Source organism: Simochromis diagramma, unplaced genomic scaffold (assembly GCF_900408965.1).
Source record: "Simochromis diagramma unplaced genomic scaffold, fSimDia1.1 OVJJ01000802.1, whole genome shotgun sequence".
NCBI lineage: Eukaryota > Metazoa > Chordata > Actinopteri > Cichliformes > Cichlidae > Simochromis > Simochromis diagramma.
In genome coordinates this window covers 20,280,171-20,301,783 of record NW_024387492.1, presented here as the reverse complement: position 1 = coordinate 20,301,783, position 21,613 = coordinate 20,280,171, and the positions used below count along the sequence as shown (strand labels likewise).

General features: G+C 39.6%; 1 protein-coding gene and 1 long non-coding RNA gene across 2 annotated transcripts; one reads left to right on the top strand and one right to left on the bottom strand.

Annotated features, from left to right (window-relative positions):
* Window positions 1–3,060: 3,060 nt before the first annotated feature.
* LOC120724615 lies at window positions 3,061–7,290 on the bottom strand. Its single transcript, XM_040016895.1, has 6 exons — window positions 6,466–7,290; window positions 5,922–5,941; window positions 5,086–5,277; window positions 4,527–4,723; window positions 4,355–4,385; window positions 3,061–3,263 (listed from the first exon to the last, which is right to left on the bottom strand). The coding sequence occupies exons 1-6, from the start codon at window positions 6,498–6,500 to the stop codon at window positions 3,115–3,117; spliced, it is 624 nt and encodes a 207-aa protein (XP_039872829.1). The 5' UTR covers window positions 6,501–7,290; the 3' UTR covers window positions 3,061–3,114.
* Window positions 7,291–9,811: 2,521 nt separating this feature from the next.
* Window positions 9,812–10,346, top strand: LOC120724656. The gene is made up of 2 exons (XR_005693966.1): window positions 9,812–10,085; window positions 10,179–10,346. It is a non-coding gene; the product is annotated as an uncharacterized LOC120724656 (long non-coding RNA).
* Window positions 10,347–21,613: the final 11,267 nt, after the last annotated feature.

Sequence of the window (21,613 nt, the reverse complement as noted above, 5' to 3'; positions counted from 1 at the left end):
AGCGGAAGAAGAAATTAGCATTTAGTGGGAATTTAAAAAGTTGAACAAATTCAGCCAGCAGGTAAATATGTGTCAGTGTTGGTAACACTGAAAGCTCTGCACGAGCTTTTACTGGATCCAGACAAAGTCAAAAACGAAAAAAGAAAGACAACCTTAGAAGACTGTGTGCATGCACGTTAGAGGTGAGGGAGCACTTCAAAGCCTTATATGGTTAGTTAATCATTTTAAAAGTCGACTTACGGAAGAGCTTGATACGTGACTCGTGTCACGGGCACACTGAAGACGCTGAAAGCCCCTCCCCGACCGCCTCTCAGTGCAGCACTTTCACTTTTGATTTGAGACACAAAGACAAAACAGAGATGAGAATGTGTTTTGAGAGAGAAAAGACAAGAAAGGTAGGAGGTGTGAGTTGTTGAAAATCATTGTAAATGTGTGTGATACAATATAAAGATGAACCTTGATAAAAAATTAAAAAGAAAAAACACAGTTGTTTGTTCATCTCATTAGAATCTGCAATACTGATCATGACCACTGGGAGGCAGTGTTGTAGAAAAATGAAGTCAGTCCAAAACACAAGCTTCACCTGACACTGAAAGTTGAAGTAGAAAATATCAGTATCCCCCACCCAACAACTCAACTAACTACATTTATGCTGAAGAGAGACGAGTGGCATGAAATGTTTTTCCAAAATTACAAATGTTTTTGTACACACACAGGCATTTTAAAATATTTTAATAACATCAACACTGATTAGTAAATCAATCAATATTTTAAATCTGAGTCACCTTACACGCTATGTGTGTCATTTACTGTTTACCTCGTGACGAAGGTGCGGTGCATCCACAACTATGTACTCTGAAGCACAATGATCTGACTGAGATGCTACGGTATGACTTTAAACAGGCGCTTCATGCTTGAAAACCCTCCAATGTGGCTGAATTACATCAATTCTGCAAAGATGAGTGGGACAAAGTTCCCCCACGGTGCTCGAAAGACTCTCAAATGCTTGATTGCAGTTGTTGCTGCTAAGGGTGGCCCAGCCAGTTAGTAGGCTTAGGCTCCCTTTTTCGCACAAGGCCATGTAGGATTAGATTTTTCCCTCTTTAATAATAAACACTAGGGGTGCAACGATATTCGTATCGATATTGAACCGTTCGATACAGTGCTTTCGGTTCGGTACGCATATGTATCGAACAATACAACATTTGTAATTTATTTTATCAACTTTCCTTCTGACGATGCTGTCTGTGTTGAGCGCTCAGTGAATCTGTGTTCGACTACTCCGCCTAGGCTGCACTGTCAAGCGCAGATCCACTGAGCGCTCAACACAGACAGCATAGTCAGAAGGAAGAGCGCAGGGCAAGCTAGCGTGACAGAAGTTAAGCTCTCCTTGCAACATGGACCTCCCCCACCCTCATTCAGATCTGGCGTTTGGAATTATTTTGGTTTTCATGTGAGGTATGACCCTGAAGGTAAGCGCATCATGGACTAAAGTAAAACAGTATGTTGGATGTGCCATGCAATGCTCAATTACATGGGTGGGAACTAGTGTGTTAGCGCAGTTAGCTCGTTAACGTGTTGGCCGTCTAGCCCCATGCACGGGGCGATCGGCGGTAGCTCGTTAACGGAGATTTGCCGTGTTGTGGCGTTAAGGTCATTTCAACGAGATTAACCTGAAAGCACTAGTGGGAACACAACGAATATGACTGCACATTTACGCCGACATCATCCTAGTGCAAAGACAAGTGGAAGCAGAAAAAAAACAAGCAAGCATGCTACTAACTTTAGCCGAGTCATTTAGACAGCTGTTAGCACATGATTCTCCTTATGCTGCTGAGAATATAGCCCAGAAGAAGCGGATAGTATAGCTTTTATTTTGGAAAGAGACATTTCTCTGTAATAAACTCTCTTTTCCAAAGATGAGTGATTCCTCAATCAGATACAGGGCTTGCAATATCGCTAGCCCGACGTCCTGGGGCTAGCGATTTTTTTCAGTCGGGCTACCAAAATCTATCTCTGCCCTGCCCGTCGCGCTATTGTAGGAAGGAAAAATATATGTCAATGCTTTTGCATTCTTTCAGAAATGTAGCTGGGTAATTCTGTCATTGGCATCGGTGAGCCACTGTCAATATGTGACATATTGAAATCGCGTTTGAATTTGCGCTTGTTTTTTTGCTTTCACTTTGCAATCGTGCGAACTGTGTATAGAGAGCGACAGCACTGATTGGTGAGTGATGATAATTTGTGCACCAATTCCTCTGACATCGTCTTATTAATCGTTAGCTTACTATGCAAACATGACAAGTGAAATCTCCCGCAGCAAGCTTAAACATGTGAGAGGTTGATCACGCAGAGAATCGCTGAGCTTATGTGAGTGCATGTGTAAAAGCAGCAGGATATATATTTTAGTTCTGCTGAGCCAAATAAGACAGGTCAGGGTGAAGAAGTGACAGCCAAAGAAAAGCTTACCACAAAACGGAGAAGTTATGACAAATCAGACTATAAGGCAAAAAGAAAGTGCAGCTTTATGGTTTCATGGACAAAATAATTTCTGTGGCTGCAATATGATGAGCTATATAACCAGGGCTGCACATAAGTGGTCCGCAGGTGCGCATTCGCTGTCAAAATAAAAAACACGCACAAGGGTTAGGGTTAAATTTAAAAACTGTACTTTTGAGTTAAAATATATATTTATAATTTTAATAAATGACAAATTAAAAAGGCATGAACATTTTTTTTGTATCGAAAAAATATCGAACCGTGACACCAAAGTATCGAACCGAACCGAACCGTGAATTTTGTGTATCGTTGCACCCCTAATAAACACCTACATTTAAAACATTTTTCTTACTTGTGTTATCTTTGTGCAATATTTAAACTTGATTGATGATCTCATTTCAGTGTGACAAAAAATAGGAAATCAGGAATGAGGCAAAACACTTTTTCACATCACCATATTTATTATTATTTATTAGCAAATCACGTTTTTAGTAATAAGTAAAAGGTTAATAAGATAAGATCAATAAGATAAAGTACAGAAAAGCAACAAGACAGGAAAGATTTGTATTTATTCTTTATGAGCATAATTATGATAATACATTCAGCAGAATTATTTCACACATATGTTTTATTTGTACTTGACGACTTGTCAGTGCCTTCAGCATGAGCATGCTCGACCTTGTCTACTTGTGTAAGTGTCATTAGAATGATGACAAAAATGATTGCAATGATGAGTGCTACAATCAGTGGATGGTTCTTTATCCCTAAAATGAAGAAAAACAAAGATTATTAAAGATGGTATTTTTTAATATTATATATAAAATACAAAACACAATGCAAATGGCAGAAATTGCAATTAAAATAATAATAATAATAATGATATCAAAGTTTCTATTTTCATGGGCCCATCTAAATCATTGAATTCAGGTGCTCCAATCACGTTCTTAACCTCAGATTTATCGAGTCAAGCACCCAGCCATGCAGACTGCTTCTACAAACATTTATGAAAGACCGAAAGACCAGGTCGCTCTCAGGAGCTCAGTAAATTTCAGTGTGGTACCATGATAGGATGCCACTGGTGCAACAAATTCAGTTGTGAAATTTTCTCATTATTAATGAATTAACAAAGTGGAAGTGATTGGGAACGACAGCAATTTAGCAGCAAAGATAAAGGCCACGTAAAGTCAGAGATTGCTGTCAACATCAGTGTCTGACTTCACAAATGTGCTTCTGGATTAATGGTCAAAAAATCCCATAAACACACTCCTAAACCTTGTACAATGTCTAGTTAAAGCTATTGAAGCTATGAACCAATTATATTTGAAAAGGTTGGGTCAATATCATATTTAATGGATTAAGAATGGGATGGGAAGTTCATATGTGGGTCTTTGGCCCAGTGTTTTGAATTTATGAGGTTACGGTTCCTCGTGTTTTGAGAACCTCTGGTTTTTAGGTCTGGCTTCTTTGTAACTTTAGCTGGTTGCTATTTTCCTTGGCAATCTATTGTATTCTCTGTTCTTTTGATTCTTTAATATTCTACTTCATGTTCCTAGGTTATGATCAAGTTTAATCTGTGTGCTTTGGTAATGCAATAGCTATCATGTTTTATGATCCCTTTCTGTCTCCACAGTCATGTCTAGTCTGTTCAGTTGTGTTCCAAACGTGTGTCCATTCTGCCCTAATGTCCTCCTGTGTATCTAAACCCTCAGTTTGCATCTGTTCTGTGTAACTTTTGAGGTACTTTTCAGCTAATTTCACAGGTGGGATAACTACATACATTGTCATTTTAATCTGAATGTAAAACTGGGGCAAAAAAAAGCTGTAATTGGAAATTCATGGTTGTAGTCACACTTACAATTGACTATCCTGGTCAGCAAGCCAGAGCTCTAAAAAGGAAGAAGAAAAATTAGAATACAAATAACAAATTAACTGGAGCATTTGTAACAAACTGCAATGTTTGAATCATACCTACCTACCCACTACTTTATTCAAAACATCAATATTAGATAAGTATTTCTAGTCAGTACCTGAGTAACTCCAAAATGATTCTTGATGTCAGCCCACATGTTGTCATTGAGATTGCAGTTAAGGAGGGTGCCATCATAAAAGAGACAATCCACAGTGAGGCAGACATCTGGGTCGTCGACCTGTCTGCTGCTTTTGGCTACAGCACGACGAGTATCATGAGTGTGGTGCATCACCACCAGAATCACTGGTTTACCCGCTATAAGGACAGAGACAGTGGGATCAGATGGTTCAGGAAAAGTGAAAAACAAACATTTAAGTTAGTTAAGTTACTAGATATTGAGCTGAGGCTGTAAGACATTAAAACTTTTCTTCATAACCCTTTACATTATTTCATCCATCCATTATTTTCCATCTACTTGTTCAACTGAATATCACACAGGAGCTTCCCATCTGACACACAAGAGAAAAAGACAACTAATGTAAGTAGGTCACATACAGGTAAATTACAACTTCTTACCATGACATTTCTCGTGATACCAATTTAACATTCAGGGATTTAAATTACTTCCCTTTACTTGTGATGACAAAAGAAAACTAGTGTGATTTAACATTTCTTACGAGGTTTGTTGTTGAGAGCCTCTGTGATGTCTGTTCCAACTCGTGAAGCAACAGGACAAAAACCTAGAAGGTAGTCACAATCTTCAGGAAAGTCCACCTCAGTGTGGCCGATGTCTTTGAGTTTTTGAACAATTTGAGAATGAGCTCCATTTGTTCTTCCCGCCTTCCAGACATAGAATTTTTTCCACAAAACTAAAGATGAAAGAAAAAGAAATTTAAGTACATTATTCACCTGTAACATCATTTTGTACTACTTGAGCCAGATGAAGGTGAAAGAAATAACAAAATGATATCATCTATCAGTGGCTTTTTACATGGACTATTAAGGGTGCTGATTAGGATCTCCCCAAATGTGCTGAAACTACTGGAGTAATCACAAAGCAGTGACTCAGCTGCAGTGCTTTCATTTTCATTGGGTAGTGTAAATGACCACGGCAGACCCGGTGACATTAACATGCTCTGCATCCTTTATTGACACACACAGAGCTGCAGCTCTCCTGCTGCCAGCTCAACATAACCAACAACAACACCATCACAGGACCCAGTGCTATGTTTAAGTCGGCATGATTGCGGATGCCGTGCAGGTGCGTCCTCCTTCCCTGCAGGGCACCGCAGGCCACGCCCCGCCACAGCTGGTTTCAGTTATAACAGAAAATGAAAGTGAATTAAAACAAGGTGTGTCTTCTTCTTCTTTATTTATTTTGATCTTTGTTTGGTTATTAAAGCTCTTCATAATTATCATGGTAGAAGTATCAATAAATGATGTTTTATAATCACCAAATGCAGTTTAATGAATTTAACAAATACAGTCTTGAAAAATCTACTTGTTTTCTCACCTTGTTCCTGTTCCATGTCTCTAAGAAGGATCAAGAAACAGAAAGGAACATTTTTCAGCATAATTATCCACAGACAAGGTGAATGTGCATCACAAGCTCTCTTTAGTAGCAGCTGCCCTACAAAAGCTATCACTGGTATAGATGTCTGAAAAAAAAACCCAAGAGATACTAATCTGTATTATTATTCAGTTCAGTTCAGTGAGAAGATGAGAAAACCTAAATGCGCCACTGAATGACGCAGGAAACCCAACTCCTCCTTCTAAAGCACAAGTGTGCACTGCAAAAGTTCCACAGCCTTACTATCTGCACAGCAGACACAGAGAAAACAACAAAGTCCAGTATGATAACAGGGGCACGTCAATGTCAACCATATAGATGTAATTTAATATTTAATACTAAATCAACTGTGACTGCATAATTTCCTCAATAAAGTACTCTGATTGTAATTTATCTGTAATCTGCATTATTACATTGCATGGCAGTGCAATGTAATAAGTAGTTCACAGCATCATGGAGTGAAAAAAAAAAGTAAAAGGTTACTTACAAAAGGGCTTGATAATTTCTTTCAATCTCTGGCATATCTTTCCTCAGGCTGCAGTAGAATGAAATGCAGTGTAAATGAAAGTCATGGTCACTGCAAAACTTTCACTTTCACATATGCAGACAGCCACCCACTCATCCATCCACTTATCTGTTTTTTTCCTGCTTTTAGATGCTGAGCACTGGGAAATCTCCCAAACAGAAATATTTTCAGAACACTAAAGATGAAAAAGCTTCATTTAAAAAAAGGCCAATTGGAGCATAATATTGCATCATATCACAGTACTTGAGTCAGATGATTTCATTTGATATTAGTGCCTTTTTTAAGTGAGCTACAAAGTGTGTTGGATACTAGGACCCAAAATTAGCTAAAATCACAGAAATAATGACGAAGGACTGTGATGGAGTGATTTTGATAAAAGTTGTCATTGTTGTGCTTAAAACTGTAAACCTTGTCCTAATCTGCATGTTCAGATATTTTTCTATCTCTCCCCGACATCTAGGATGGTGGGGGATGGTAATAGCTATAGTGTTTAACTGCAGGCACATTGCATGTAAAGGTTCTGGTTTCTTTATTTAGAAGGAATGTTTACTTCCTGCCATTTATGGGCTCACCTGTGCTTGTATATGGTGGACCATTAAAGGGGTTAAGCGATATATGGGGGGTGAGGGAAGGTGACCCTTTTATGACTATAGATGTTGTTAAACGGCTGTAACCACATATGACTAGCAGGAAGTCATGTATACAGAGTCACGTACACACACATGCACTCACATGCTCATACGTGCATACAGTCACACACACAGTGCCTTAACTCTTAGTAGAAACCATATGGGTTTTACAATGGGGTGTTTCTGTAACTGATATCTCTGAATAAAAGGCTGCGAGGGGACACTGTATTTTTTTAAGTTGGCTGAGATCAGGTGGGGAGTTTGTAGCTCCAAGATCCTGACCAGACCGGCTTCATTTGCAAGTTAAAATGGACTGAGCTCTGAGTGTCTTGCTTTGTTCACGGGGATAAGTCTCTGAGTCACCAAGGCCAGCGAGTGCAGATCTAACAGACTGACTCTGCTGAAGTACTTTCACTTTATATGTTAAGTTTCACTTATTAAAGAAAATGAAATTGAGGCAAAACAGAGTGTCTTTTCCCCTTCTTTCTCTGCATATATTTTAATCCCCACTTTTAACAGTAGAATATTACAGTGTCTCTCATATTTCTACATCATCAGCATTACTGATGAAACACAAGCTCCAGTTATACAAACTTATGAATGATTCATTATTTACTCTATAAGGTACCAAGCTTTAATCAACATTTAAAATAAATAACAGACTGAAATTCTATTTGTCATTTTATTCTCAAATAATAGAGTGATAAAAGTATCTGATTTGGTTATTAAAACACTAAAACCATATAGAGAGACTGTATTGATCTGACCATAATGGAAAAACTCATACTGGGTGTCAATCTACAGTGGGGCAAAAAAGTATTTAGTCAGCCACCGATTGTGCAAGTTCCCCCACTTAAAATGATGACAGAGGTCAGTAATTTGCACCAGAGGTACACTTCAACTGTGAGAGACAGAATGTGAAAAAAAAATCCATGAATCCACATGGTAGGATTTGTAAAGAATTTATTCGTAAATTAGGGTGGAAAATAAGTATTTGGTCACCTCAAACAAGGAAAATCTCTGGCTCTCACAGACCTGTAACGTCTTCTGTAAGAAGCTTTTCTGTCCCCCACTCGTTACCTGTATGAATGGCACCTGTTTGAACTCATCATCTGTATAAAAGACACCTGTCCACAGCCTCAAACAGTCAGACTCCAAACGCCGCCATGGCCAAGACCAAAGAGCTTTCAAAGGACACCAGGAAAAGTATTGTAGACCTGCACCAGACTGGGAAGAGTGAATCTACAATAGGCAAGCAGCTTGGTGTGAAAAAATCAACTGTGGGAGCAATCATCAGAAAATGGAAGACATACAAGACCACTGATAATCTCCCTCGATTTGGGGCTCCACGCAAGATCTCACCCCGTGGGGTCAAAATGATCATGAGAACGGTGAGCAAAGATCCCAGAACCACACGGGGGGACCTGGTGAATGACCTGCAGAGAGCTGGGACCAAAGTAACAAAGGTCACCATCAGTAACACACTACAACGGCAGGGAATCAAATCCCGCAGTGCCAGACGTGTTCCGCTGCTGAAGCCAGTGCATGTCCAGGCCCGTCTGAAGTTTGCCAGAGAGCACATGGATGATACAGCAGAGGATTGGGAGAATGTCATGTGGTCAGATCAAACCAAAGTAGAACTTTTTGGTATAAACTCAACTCGTCGTGTTTGGAGGAAGAAGAATACTGAGTTGCATCCCAAGAACACCATACCTACTGTGAAGCATGGGGGTGGAAACATCATGCTATGGGGCTGTTTTTCTGCCAAGGGGACAGGACGACTGATCCGTGTTAAGGACAGAATGAATGGGGCCATGTATCGTGAGATTTTGAGCCAAAACCTCCTTCCATCAGTGAGAACTTTGAAGATGAAACGAGGCTGGGTCTTCCAACATGACAATGATCCAAAACACACCGCCCGGGCAACAAAGGAGTGGCTCCGTAAGAAGCATTTGAAAGTCCTGGAGTGGCCTAGCCAGTCTCCAGACCTCGACCCCATAGAAAATCTGTGGCGGGAGTTGAAAGTCCGTGTTGCTCGGCGACAGCCCCAAAACATCACTGCTCTCGAGAAGATCTGCATGGAGGAATGGGCCAAAATACCAGCTACTGTGTGTGTAAACCTGGTAAAGACCTATAGTAAACGTTTGACCTCTGTTATTGCCAACAAAGGTTATGTTACAAAGTATTGGGTTGTATTTTTGTTATTGACCAAATACTTATTTTCCACCCTGATTTACGAATAAATTCTTTACAAATCCTACCATGTGGATTCATGGATTTTTTTTTTCACATTCTGTCTCTCACAGTTGAAGTGTACCTCTGGTGCAAATTACTGACCTCTGTCATCATTTTAGGTGGGGGAACTTGCACAATCGGTGGCTGACTAAATACTTTTTTGCCCCACTGTATCTAACCAACGTAAGATAGAAAAACCTTTATAGAGTGAATATCATAAATGTATCTGTGACTCTGGTCTGTAAGTTAAAGTTTACTTATACTTATACGATTAGAACAATTGTTAGAAATAAATACAGATCGGATACACAAATCTGAAGGATTTATATTTATCCTTCACAATATATGTAATCACAATCATATGTAACACAATCAGCACAAAGCAGTATTATTTACATGGAATTTTGTTTCTGTTTAAAATTTCACGAGTCCTATTCTGTCAGTGTCCATGAGCGGTTGTGGACTCGTTTTATATTATGCATGTTTGCTGCACTCTGCTGCTGTTTTTGTCTTTTCCGTGCTTGTGTATATATAGGCAAGTGGGTGTGTGTATGGGTGTGGATGAGCACTGGGGATCAGGCAGGCCTGGTGGGTGTGTCCCGTCTGGAAGCTGGCCACACCTGAAGTGGATGAGTACACGCACCTGCAGCTAATGAAGCCTTGTCAGGGGAGCTACTTGAGAGTGTGGCTGAGCGCTCCTCAGCGCGGGATAGTTGTGTGAGACGCCACGTTAGTCTTAAAGCGCAGTAAAGTTAGTATGTTTATGCACGCAGCTGTATTGTGTCTTAACGGCTGCTTCTGTTTCCCCAGGAGAAGTGTGGAACACCAGACAGCAGCCAGGATGGGGAATGCTGAGACACCGGAGCGGAGAGCACAAAGACAAAGACTTTTCGGGGAAGACACGACACGGGAGTAAAGGGAAAGCACGGGGATTTATTATCATTTATCGCACTGTAAATAAACGCACCGTTTGCAGTGCGTTTTGGGTCCTATTTTCCCCCACATCCCCACGGCTTGCCCTGGCAAACCGTGACATATTCACGCTCATGTCTCCTCACTTAGACTCACATTTGTACATGAACCTTGATGGAAAAAAAACAAAAAAACAAAAAACAAAAACAGTTGTTTGTTGTTCTCATTAGACTCTGCAATACAGATTATGACCACTGGGAGGCAGTGTTGTTTAAAAAAAATGAAGTCAGTCCAAAGCACAGGCTTCACATGACACTAAGCGTTGAAGTGGGAAAAAATGCAAGATTCCCCACCCAACAACTCAACTATATTTATACTGAAGAGAGGCTAGTGGCATAAAATGTATTTCCAAAATTAGCTGCTCAGTTAAAGATGAGCTGCCATGATGTAACTGACTGGTTAACGATGTGTTATGTTAAAGTCTAAATGTGTGCAGTTTCAAACAACCACCATCAAACAACGTCCATCATGTCTCACTGTTTGGAAGTGAGAGTTGATGGACAAGAGCTGGCTCTGAATGAGAAACACATGCTCATATGATATCGAGTTGTTAATCATACAATAGGCCAGTCGTAAAGCATGCTTTGCTTTGTGTCTCTAAGGCAATGATTAAGCTCAGCTGACACCATAAACAAGTGCTATTTTACTCATTTAAAGTCGGCCTAAAGTTTGTTAGGCCAACATAAAAGTTTTGGGTCTCCACTGAGAGCCACAAAAATTTAACAGGCTGTTCACAGAGATCCTCACCATCGGACTAACCCAAATATGCTCTTCCTCTTTGTGATTGTGTATGCAAATGTTTTTGTACACACAGGCATTTTAAAATATTTTAATAACATCAACACTGATTAGTAAATCAAAAATATACAACTCAACAAATAAATATTTTTGCAATATTTTAAATTGAGTCACCTCACACGCTATGTGTCATTTACTGTTTACCTCATGATGAAGGTGTGGAGCATCCACGTCTATGTACTCTGGCTGTGGGGAAGGAGTCCAAAACAAGTCACTGAAGCTCATTTCTGTACGACGACGGCCATATTGAAGGGACTTGTTGAGGATAACGTTATTAATGACTCAGGCACTTTAGAATTCAGTCAAACTGTTTATCAGAGGGAAAGTGTAACTTTTAGGACACCTGAACCTAAGATTAGCTGGCATATTATTAGTTTATCACCACCTGTTGTTTAGTCGCACAAATCACCCTTGTCAGCTCTCTGGAGACTTTTAATTGTAACAATAACGGGAATAAATAAGCATCTTGGAGCATGCTTTGGTGTGTTCGAGCCCTAACTTCAGTTCAGGAGATTAAGTTCGAGGTGAGAAGAAAAAGGGGAAAGAGAGCATCAGTGGTGGAGTAGATGAAGAAAAGGAGGAGAAAATGATGGGAAAGAGACAATCATCATCATCATCATCATTTATTTATTTATATAGCACCTGGTAGACCAAAGTGCTGTACAATACTAATATACACATAGTAATAAAACCAGACATAGCAATAAAAAAAATAATTAAAAAAAAATCAGTTACCCACAGAGTTAAAAGCCAGGGAATAAAAATAGGTTTTTAATAAAGACTTAAAAACTGTCACTGATGTAGCCTGTCTAATATGGAGAGGAAGGTTATTCCAAAGCATCGGCGCTGCAACAGAGAACGCTCGGTCTCCTCTAAGCGTGACAAAGTGCCCTGCCCAACCCCTATTAAAAGAGAATTGCAATAATCTAAACGTGAGGTAATAAAGGCATGAATAACACTTTCCAAGTCACGCTTGGAAAGAAAGGGCTTAACCTTTGATAAACGTCTGAGGTGATAAAATGCTGATTTTACCACCCCCGTTTACATGGTCATCAAAGGTGAGTGCAGAATCAATTTTAACTCCGAGATTTGTGATCGAACTCTTTAGTTGGGAAGTCAAAGCTGCAAGATCAACATCCGGAGTATGAGAAGAACGATTTGGGCTAAATAAAATTGCTTCTGTCTTCCAATCATTAAAATTTAAAAAGTTTTTTTGCCATCCATGCTTTGACATCAGTAAGGCCGTCAAGCAGAGGTCCAGTTGGGAGACTATCAGAATGACTAAAAGGTAAGTAGAGCTGGCAATCATCTGCATATAGATGGAATGGCACTTTATGTTTCCGGAAAATCGCGCCAAGAGGAAAAAGGTACAAGGAAAACAATAACGGCCCAAGAATAGATCCCTGTGGCACGCCCCAAAGCAGAGGGGCCACAGAGGATGAAGCCGACCCCAACTTAACACAAAAGGTCCTATTTAAGAGATAGGATTTTAACCACAAAAGTGCCGAACCAGAAATTCCCACACAGTGCTGTAAGCGGGAGATCATAATAAGTAAAGACCATTAGAAATAGATGATGGAAACTACAAGTGTGTAAATTCTAAATGCTCATATATAGTTTAAAAAAGCTGATTTTCAATTAAAACAAAGTTTTAATCCACACTTAACAGCAGCTTTTTAGCTTCATATTTCAAAGACCTTTTGCAGCCAGAGGCTGTCCCCTCTCTGCTGGTCATTAGGAAAAGTGAAGGTTTAACTAATCTTTCAGACCCTCTATGCATTTTACTAACTTGTATGGACACAACATATAATATGGATACAATTTTCTCATGCAGTTCTATTTTGGTACATTTTTATTATCTCTAGTCATTAAATGATATGATAATGTTTCGAACTGAGTGTGTGGTGTTTTTTCCACGCTGTTTTGACTCCACGGTGTCCGCCCCTTCAGAGTCGAGCTCGGTCCACACCTGCCTCCCTCACCTGTTTATCGCTAGCAATCAGCAGGAGGGATATTTAAGATCAGCGTCTCCCCCAATTATTTCCCAGTTCATCAGCTACACTATGGTGTTATCAGGCCTCTTAGAAATTCCTTGTTTCTTGTGTTCATTATTTGTACTTACCTTGTTATCTTCTCATTCCACACAGCCACAATATGATTCCACGCTACCTTCTGCTACTTACCTCTTTCAGATGCTGGTCACCTTATGAAGATCTCCTCAGATTTTGGGATCACATTTTCTCTGGACTCACTAACACTCACCGTGGTCGCCTGCCTGTCCTCCTGCCTGCCGGCTCATCCACAACACTGGAACTCAGGTTGCAGGAGAACCTGCTCCTCTTGAGTTTCTTGCCTCCACTCACAAGTAAGCTACAGCACTAAAGTATTATTCCTTTCCTTTCCTAGCCTACTCAGACCATTAACTGACTTCTCCCTCAGTTTCAGTACCTTCCCCTCCTGAGACTCGTACTCCCCCTTTTCACGGCCAATCCCTGTGTTCACTCACGTTTCGCCATTGAAATTCTGTGTTCCTGAAATAAACCACTGAAAACGTATTTTTGCTCCACATTGTGTTTTGCATTTGGGTCCAAACTTTGTACCGGCCACCTGGCCGTAACAGATAGCTTATGTAAATTGTGGAGCTTGATTACTCCAGTAGTTTCAGCACATTTGGGGAGATCCTAATCAGCACCCTTAATAGTCCATGTAAAAAGCCACTGATAGATGATATCATTTTGTTATTTCTTTCACCTTCATCTGGCTCAAGTAGTACAAAATGATGTTACAGGTGAATAATGTACTTACATTTCTTTTTCTTTCATCTTTAGTTTTGTGGAAAAAATTCTATGTCTGGAAGGCAGGAAGAACAAATGGAGCTCATTCTCAAATTGTTCAAAAACTCAAAGACATCGGCCACACTGAGGTGGACTCTCCTGAAGATTGTGACTACCTTCTAGGTTTTTGTCCTGTTGTTTCACGAGTTGGAACAGACATCATGGAACACAACTGAACAGACCAGACATGACTGTGGAGACAGAAAGGGACCATAAAACATGATAAATATTGCATTACCAAAGCACATAGATTAAACTTGATCATATAGGACACAGGTGTCGAACTCCAGGCCTTGAGGGCCGATGTCCTGCAGCTTTTAGATGTGTCTTTGATCCAACACAGCTGATTTAAATGGTTATATTACCTCCTCAACATGTCTTGAAGTTCTCCAGAAACCTGGTAATGAACTAATCATTTGATTAAGGTGTGACCCAGGGTGATATCTAAAACCTGCAGGACACCGGCCTTCAAGGCCTGGAGTTCGACACCCCTGATCTAGGAATATGAAGTAGAATATAAACAGAAACAAATGAACAGAGGATGCAATAGATAACAAAGGAAAATAGCAACCAGCTAAAATTACAAAGAAGACAGACCTAAAAACCAGAGGTCCTCAAAACACAAGGAACCGTAACCTCATAAATTCAAAACACTGGCCAAAGACCCACATATGAGCTTGAGTCCCATTCCATTCTTAATCCATTAAATATGATATTGACCCAACCTTTGCAAATATAATTGCTTCATAGCTTCAATAGATTTAAATGGACATTGTACAAGATTTAGGAGTGTGTTTATGGGAATTTTTGACCTTTAATCCAGAAGTACATTTGTGAGGTCAAACACTGCTGTTTGATGAGAAGGCCTGACTCCCAGTCTGCACTCTACAGGTGTTCTATTAGGTTGAGGTCAAGACTGTGTAGGTCAGTCAATTTCTTCCACACCAAATTTGCTCATCCATGCCTTTATGGTCCCTGTTATGTGCACTGGTGCAGAGTTATGTTGGAAGAGATTGAAGCCATCACTAAACTGTTTCCACAAATTTCAGAGCATAAAATTGCCCAAAGATTCTATCAAACAACCCCACACCATAACCCCCTCCACCAAACAAAAACATAATATTCCAGAAACACGCTTTGCCGATCCGATCAGCTGTTCATAACACTTCTCACATTGAAACAGACGTCAGCGCGAACGATTGCATGTCCGCCATTTCCTGCCCGAAACCGGATGTAACGTAATTTTCACAAAAGTAGTTTTTTATTTGTAGGCCTTAAAAGCCTATACTGGTGTTTTTTTAAGTCATGTTTGACTTTATGCTTTTCTGAATAGTTTCTGGGATGCTTAGAACTCGAATTGCACTGCTGGAAATAGTTTATTTTGATGCACATGCTGTTTTCTTTGCAAATTTGCATCATAGGATTGTTTTTTGTTTTTCCTGCAGTATATAAAAATTGGTGTATCTCAAAAATAAAACTATGAAGACACTTAAAATAAATTTCCTGTTGTTGTAAACTATTTTTTGCAACTTTTTTGTATTTTAAGTTTTGAGGGATAAACCTCTTAAATTTCTCCAAGTAGAAATATATGCAAAAAAACACCAAAAACGATTTTCATTTTTTTTTGTAGTTTATTGCACTGTTTTGCAATTAATGTAGTTACTATGGACTTAATACATACATATTATTAGAATATGGGCTATAACAGTTGTATTGATGTATAGCAACTTGAAATGCTCCCAGAAATGGCACTACAGCATGTAAAAATATAAAGTAAGCTCTGGCGGACTTGGTTCTATGGTAGGTCTTAAAGGGTTAAGAGAAGGGGAGATACAGATACAGATGCTTAAACATTATGAACTGGATTAATTCAGCAAGAGAAGAAAAAAGGAGTGATGTCACTATGAGGAAGTGAGCAGGAAGTTGATGCTGTATTCATCTCTGAGACTGTCTCATTTATGAACGTGAGAGCAAGAACAGAGACTGAGAGAGACAGAGAAGCACGATGGCTGCATTCACATGGATTCAAATGTCTTCATTACTGATACTGATGCTTCAGTTTAAAGGTAAGTGTACATAGAAACACATTCAATTAATAAACTGCATTATTATCAAAGACTTGGAGCTTTTTATTGTCATTGTGCAGTTTCTTGCACAGCGAAGTTGGGTAGTTGGACCACAAAAGTGCAAAAGTAAACAAGAGAAAACAATATACAAAGGGGGGGAGGAGCAATATATATGTATACATATATTTGAGTTTACTATATGCATGGTGTATGTGTAAGAAACATTGAAACAGAAACATTGTGGGGCTGTATACAAGGACAGTTATATAATATAATTAATAAATAAATAAGGATGGAGGGGGTATGGTCATTTAGGGTGGGGATGGTAATTCTACTGAGAACAAAATATTGCACATACCAAAGATATTGCACAGAACATGAAAAGACTGAGATATTGCACATAGTTGATCAATAGTAGTGTCACGGGAGATGTGTTGGAGAAGTCTGTTGCATTAAGAGTTCTGACAGCCCACGGGAAGAAGTTGTTCTTTAGTCTGTTGGTTTTGCACTTGATGGATCTGAACCTTTTTCCAGATGGCCGGATGGTGAAGAGGTGGTGGTTAGGATGGAGGTGGTCCTTTAAAATTTCTCTGGCTCTGGAGAGACATCTTGAGCTGGCAATTAAGTCCAGGGAGGGGAGTGGACAGCCGATCACCTTCTCTGCAGTTTCTGATGACCCTCTGTAGTCTCTTCTTGTCAGCTGTTGTGCAACCAGCGTACCACACAGTGATGGCGTGCACCAGCACATTCTCGATAGTGGCACGGTAGAAGGACACTAGGAGGTCAGTCTGCAGCCTGTTCCATCTCAGAACCCTCAAGAAATGGAGGCGCTGCTGGGCTTTCTTCACTAGGGCTGATGTGTTTGTGGACCAGGATAGGTCCTCGGATATGTGGGTGCCGAGGAACTTAAAGGAGGACACCCTCTCCACATAGTCACCTTTTATGGAGAGGGGAGGAGGGTCAGTTCTTGTTTTGCGGAAGTCCATGACCACTTCCTTTGTTTTCTTGGTGTTTAGCGTGAGGTTATTGTAGTTACACCATTCTGACAGTCGCTGGACCTCATCCCTGTAGGCGGTGTCATCATCGTTGGTGATGAGCCCCATCAGAGTGGTGTCGTCTGCACATTTGATGATGATGTTGCAGGGGTGCGTAGGGGTGCAGTCACTGGTGTAGATGGGGTATAGGAGTGGACTCAGCAACCATCCCTGTGGTGAGCCAGTGCTTAGTGACAGGGTGGATGATCTCTGGTTACCAACCTTGACTGATTGTGAACGGTCTGTGAGAAAGTTTTTGATTCATGTACATGTGGAGGGGGGGAGTCCAAGTTTACCGTCTTGTCTATAAGAATGTCTGGGATGATAGTATTGAAGGCCGAGATGAAATCAATGAAGAGCATCCTTAATGGAGGAAGTACTTCCGAATGTACTTCCTCCATTAAGAGCCTCGGTGTTACTTTTGACAGTGTTTTTAAATTTGATAAACAAATCAGCTCCGTAGTCAAGGGATCTTTTTATCATCTACGGATTTTAGCTAAAGTCAAGTCCTACCTGTGCAGGAACGATCTAGAAAGGGTGGTCCATGCTTTTATTACTTCACGGCTGGACTACTGTAACTCCCTTTATGCTGGTTTAGATTGTTCCTGTCTGCATCGCCTCCAACTGGTGCAGAACGCTGCTGCTCGCATGCTGACCGGTTCCAAAAAGAGAGACCACATCACTGCGGTCCTCTGCTCTCTCCACTGGCTCCCAGTTGCTTTTAGGATTGATTTTAAAATTTTACTGCTGTTTTTTAAGGTTCTTAACGGTACTGCACCTCCTTACCTGGCAGAGCTTCTTAGCATTTACCGCCCCAGGAGATCGTTGGGGTCAGCAGACCTGATGCTTTTATGTTCCCAGGTACAGACTAAAGACTAGGGGAGAGAGGGCTTTTGCTTTGGCTGCACCCAGACTGTGGAATAGTTTACCTCCTCACATCAGATTCTCCACAAGCCTAGGAACTTTTAAAACTGCTCTTAAAACTCACCTCTTCTCATTGGCTTTTAGCAAGGTTTAACTTATTGTTTTAATTTATTGCTTTATCAGTGAGGTGTTTTATGTACTTGTGTTTTATTGTATTTTATATTTGTATTTTATTGTACAGCACTTTGGTCAGCCTCGGTTGTTTTTAAATGTGCTTTATAAATAAACTTGACTTGACTTGACTTGATTGATGTCCCAGGATTCTCCAGGTGATGCAGAACGGAGTGGAGGGCGGTGGAAAATGTATCCTCTTTGGACCTGTTTTCCTTACAGGCAAATTGTTGGGGGTCGAGGCTGGGTGGGAGGCAGTCCTTTATGTGCTTTAGGACAGCTTCTCGAAGCACTTTGCAACCACTGGAGTCAGTGCGATGGGTCTGTAGTTGCTGAGGCTACTGATGGTGGTGGACTTGGGGACTGGGGCTATTGTTGCAGATTTCAGGCAGTGAGGGACAGTGGCATGTGTCGGGGAGAGGTTGAATAGTCTGGTGAACACAGGAGCCAGCTGGTCGGCACAGGCTTTGAGCACTCTACCAGGTTTTCCATCAGGGCCAGCAGCTTTCCTCTGATTTACTGCTCTGAACATATTGCAGACCTGATGTTGTTGGAGGCTAAATGTGTGGGGGGCTATGCTCAGAGGAGGCTGTGGGCAGGGCATTGGGTAGGGTAACTGCAGTTTTCTCGAAGCCTTTCTATACCTTTCTGGAGTTGTTAGCAGAGAGGTGATCTGAAAGCTTTTTTGAATAGTGTTATTTATTTTCTCTTTAACCCTTTAGAGCCGGTCGGAGCGGGCACGCTCTGTTTTGCGTAACTATTTTTAAATCCCGGTAGCTCTGCAACCACGTAAGCTAGCGCAATAATTTTTTTGCATATGAAAACAGAGGAGTTGTACTTACATCTTATGCCATCAGCTTGTCCTAGGTCACAGTTTCCTTCCACATATAGCTTTGCAAAAACTGCATAAAAAGCACTTGCAGCAACAAAAACATAATATTCCAGAAACACGCTTTGCCGATCCGATCAGCTGTTCATAACACTTCCTACGTTGGAATAGACGTCAGCGCGAACTTTTGCATGTCCGCCATTACCTGCTGAAACCGGAAGTGACGTCATTTTCGCGGAAATGTAGTTTTTTTTACCATCAGGGCCTCAGGGCCTATACTGGTGTTTTTAAAAGTTATCTTTGACTTTATGACTTTCTGTGTCGTTTCTGGGATGCTTAGGACTCATATTGCACTGCTGGAAATAGTTTATTTTGATGCATATGCTGCTTTTTTGCAAATTTGCAGTATAATATTAATTTTCGTTTGTCCTGCAGTATATAAAAATTGGTGTATTTCAAAAATAAAACTATGAAGACACTCAAAATAAATTTCCTGTGGTAGGAAACTATTTTGTGCAACTTTTTTGTATTTACAGTTTTGAGGGATAAGCCTCTTAAAATTCTCTAACTAGAAATATATGTTAAAAAAGCAAAAACAATTTTCAATTTTTTTGTAGTTTATTGCACTTTTTTGCAATTTATGTAATTACTATGAACTTAATGAATACATATTATTAAAATCTGGGCTATAATTGTTGTATTGATGTATAGCAACTTGAAATGCTCCCAAAAATGGCTCCACAGCATGTAAAAATATAATATAAGCTCTGGCGGACTTGGTTCTATGGTAGGTCTTAAAGGCTTAACTGAGGATGTCATGATCTACTTTTAACTTTTTGACTTTAGCTGACTCTTGGAAACTTGGAAACTTAAACTTGTGTTGTATTTAAAATAAACTTCACATTATAAACATAACACTCATATTCATAACATATTTGATGTTTCACATTTCTCTCTCTCTTTTTCTCAACAGGAACAACTGAGCAACATCAAACTGGTCAAACTGTCACATCTGAACATGGACATGATGTTACTCTGCCTTGTAAAACCTCGTTACAAGGTCAGCATAACTGTAGCAGTACTACCTGGATCTTCAGTGATTCAAGCACCACAGTAGAACTCTTTAACCTTGGGCAGATTAAAGAAGCCAAACCTGAATCAGACAGACTGAGTCTTTCTGCAGACTGTTCTCTGGTTATAAAGAAGGTCACAGATCAGGATGTTGGTCGTTACACCTGCAGACAGTTCAAAACAGCAACAGGATCACAAGAAGGTCCAGACTCTGAGATTCATCTGTCTGTTATTAACAGTGAGTATTTACATCTTAATGTTTTCAGCTCAAACTGTCCTGTTAGAACAACAAACTGAAACACCACAATAATTATGATCACAGTGATGAAGTTCATTTTTCTATTGCTGCTTTTCTCTTACAATATCTCCATCTTCACCAGTGTGTGTACATGAGAACAACGATAAAGCATCTTGAACAGCTCTGTGTTGACATATGAACACTGTAGACTCACAGTTGAGTGTCTGTATGAAGATAAAGAGAACATATCCTCAGACATGAGACATCATCAAAAATGAGACTTGTTAGACTGTTAAACATCTCACCACTGTTTCCTCTCTGTTGTTGTTCACTTACTTTCAAGTCTTTTCTTACTGTCAGTGTCTTTAATGATGTTATTGTTTTTCTTTAGGTGGAAATGTAACAACAATCAAATCAACAAAATCAACAATTAAACCAACATTAAAAATAACAAACATGTGGACAATGACAGAGGCACTAAAGACATCAGAGGGGACACTGACAGCACCATCAAATAGTCAATCAGGAGGTAGAGACGAATTGTTCACTGAAGTCTGATGTCTGAAGACTGATTCTGGGACACTGGAGAGTTTCTTTTGTTCACTTTCATTAAACAACTTAAAATATTTAATGATTTGAAATGTTCACAGTTTTTAAGTATTACAAACCTTTAACAATAACATTGTACAACATTTGAAGCTTATATTGATAATAACAAATAACAAAGATTAGTGATGGTTACATAACCCTGAATTGAGATTCATATTTACAGTTTTATTGTTTGCATTAAAGAGAAAAAGGAATTGTTATGAATAATATATTCTTAAGCACATTTACTTGATTTTTATACTTTTCATTATTGGTGTTGGAATATTTTTATTTAGAATAAAGAATAAATACTGTAGCTAGAAACTCCACCTTAAAAAAAAATACACTCAAACCTCATTACTGCATGTTAGAAAACTAACTGTTTTTATCACATTTAAAATCTTTTGATTTTTGCACTGAATAAAAAATTGAAGCCAAATTATTTTTATTATTTTTACATTTTCTGTATTTGCTGAGATGCATCATCGTGTCTGTGGGTTTAGCAGCTCTCTTAATATCCGCTGTTACAGTCAACATGTGGATAAAATGTAACGGTGAGAAAATTCACAGATGAAACTTTTACACATAAAAGCTTTGAGTTTTGAGCTTTGAGTGTGGATTACTAGAGAGGACACCAAGGCTAGCATCTTGCTCGGGCCAGAGCTCATTTATTTCTGAGCTACAGTTCACTCATTCTCTCATGTACACAGTACAAATCAAATTAATCCCAATTACTCTGCAAATAAAATACATTTCATTAAAAAAAAGTTATATAAATCA

Excerpts from the sequence above, each read along its gene's own strand:
- LOC120724615 (XM_040016895.1), bottom strand. The coding sequence starts at position 6,500 with ATGCCAGAGATTGAAAGAAATTATCAAGCCCTTTT. Across the intron at positions 5,942-6,465 it reads AGAAATTATCAAGCCCTTTT|AGACATGGAACAGGAACAAG; the intron begins GTAAGTAACCTT and ends GATCCTTCTTAG. Across the intron at positions 4,724-5,085 it reads GGCTCTCAACAACAAACCTC|CGGGTAAACCAGTGATTCTG; the intron begins GTAAGAAATGTT and ends CTGTCCTTATAG.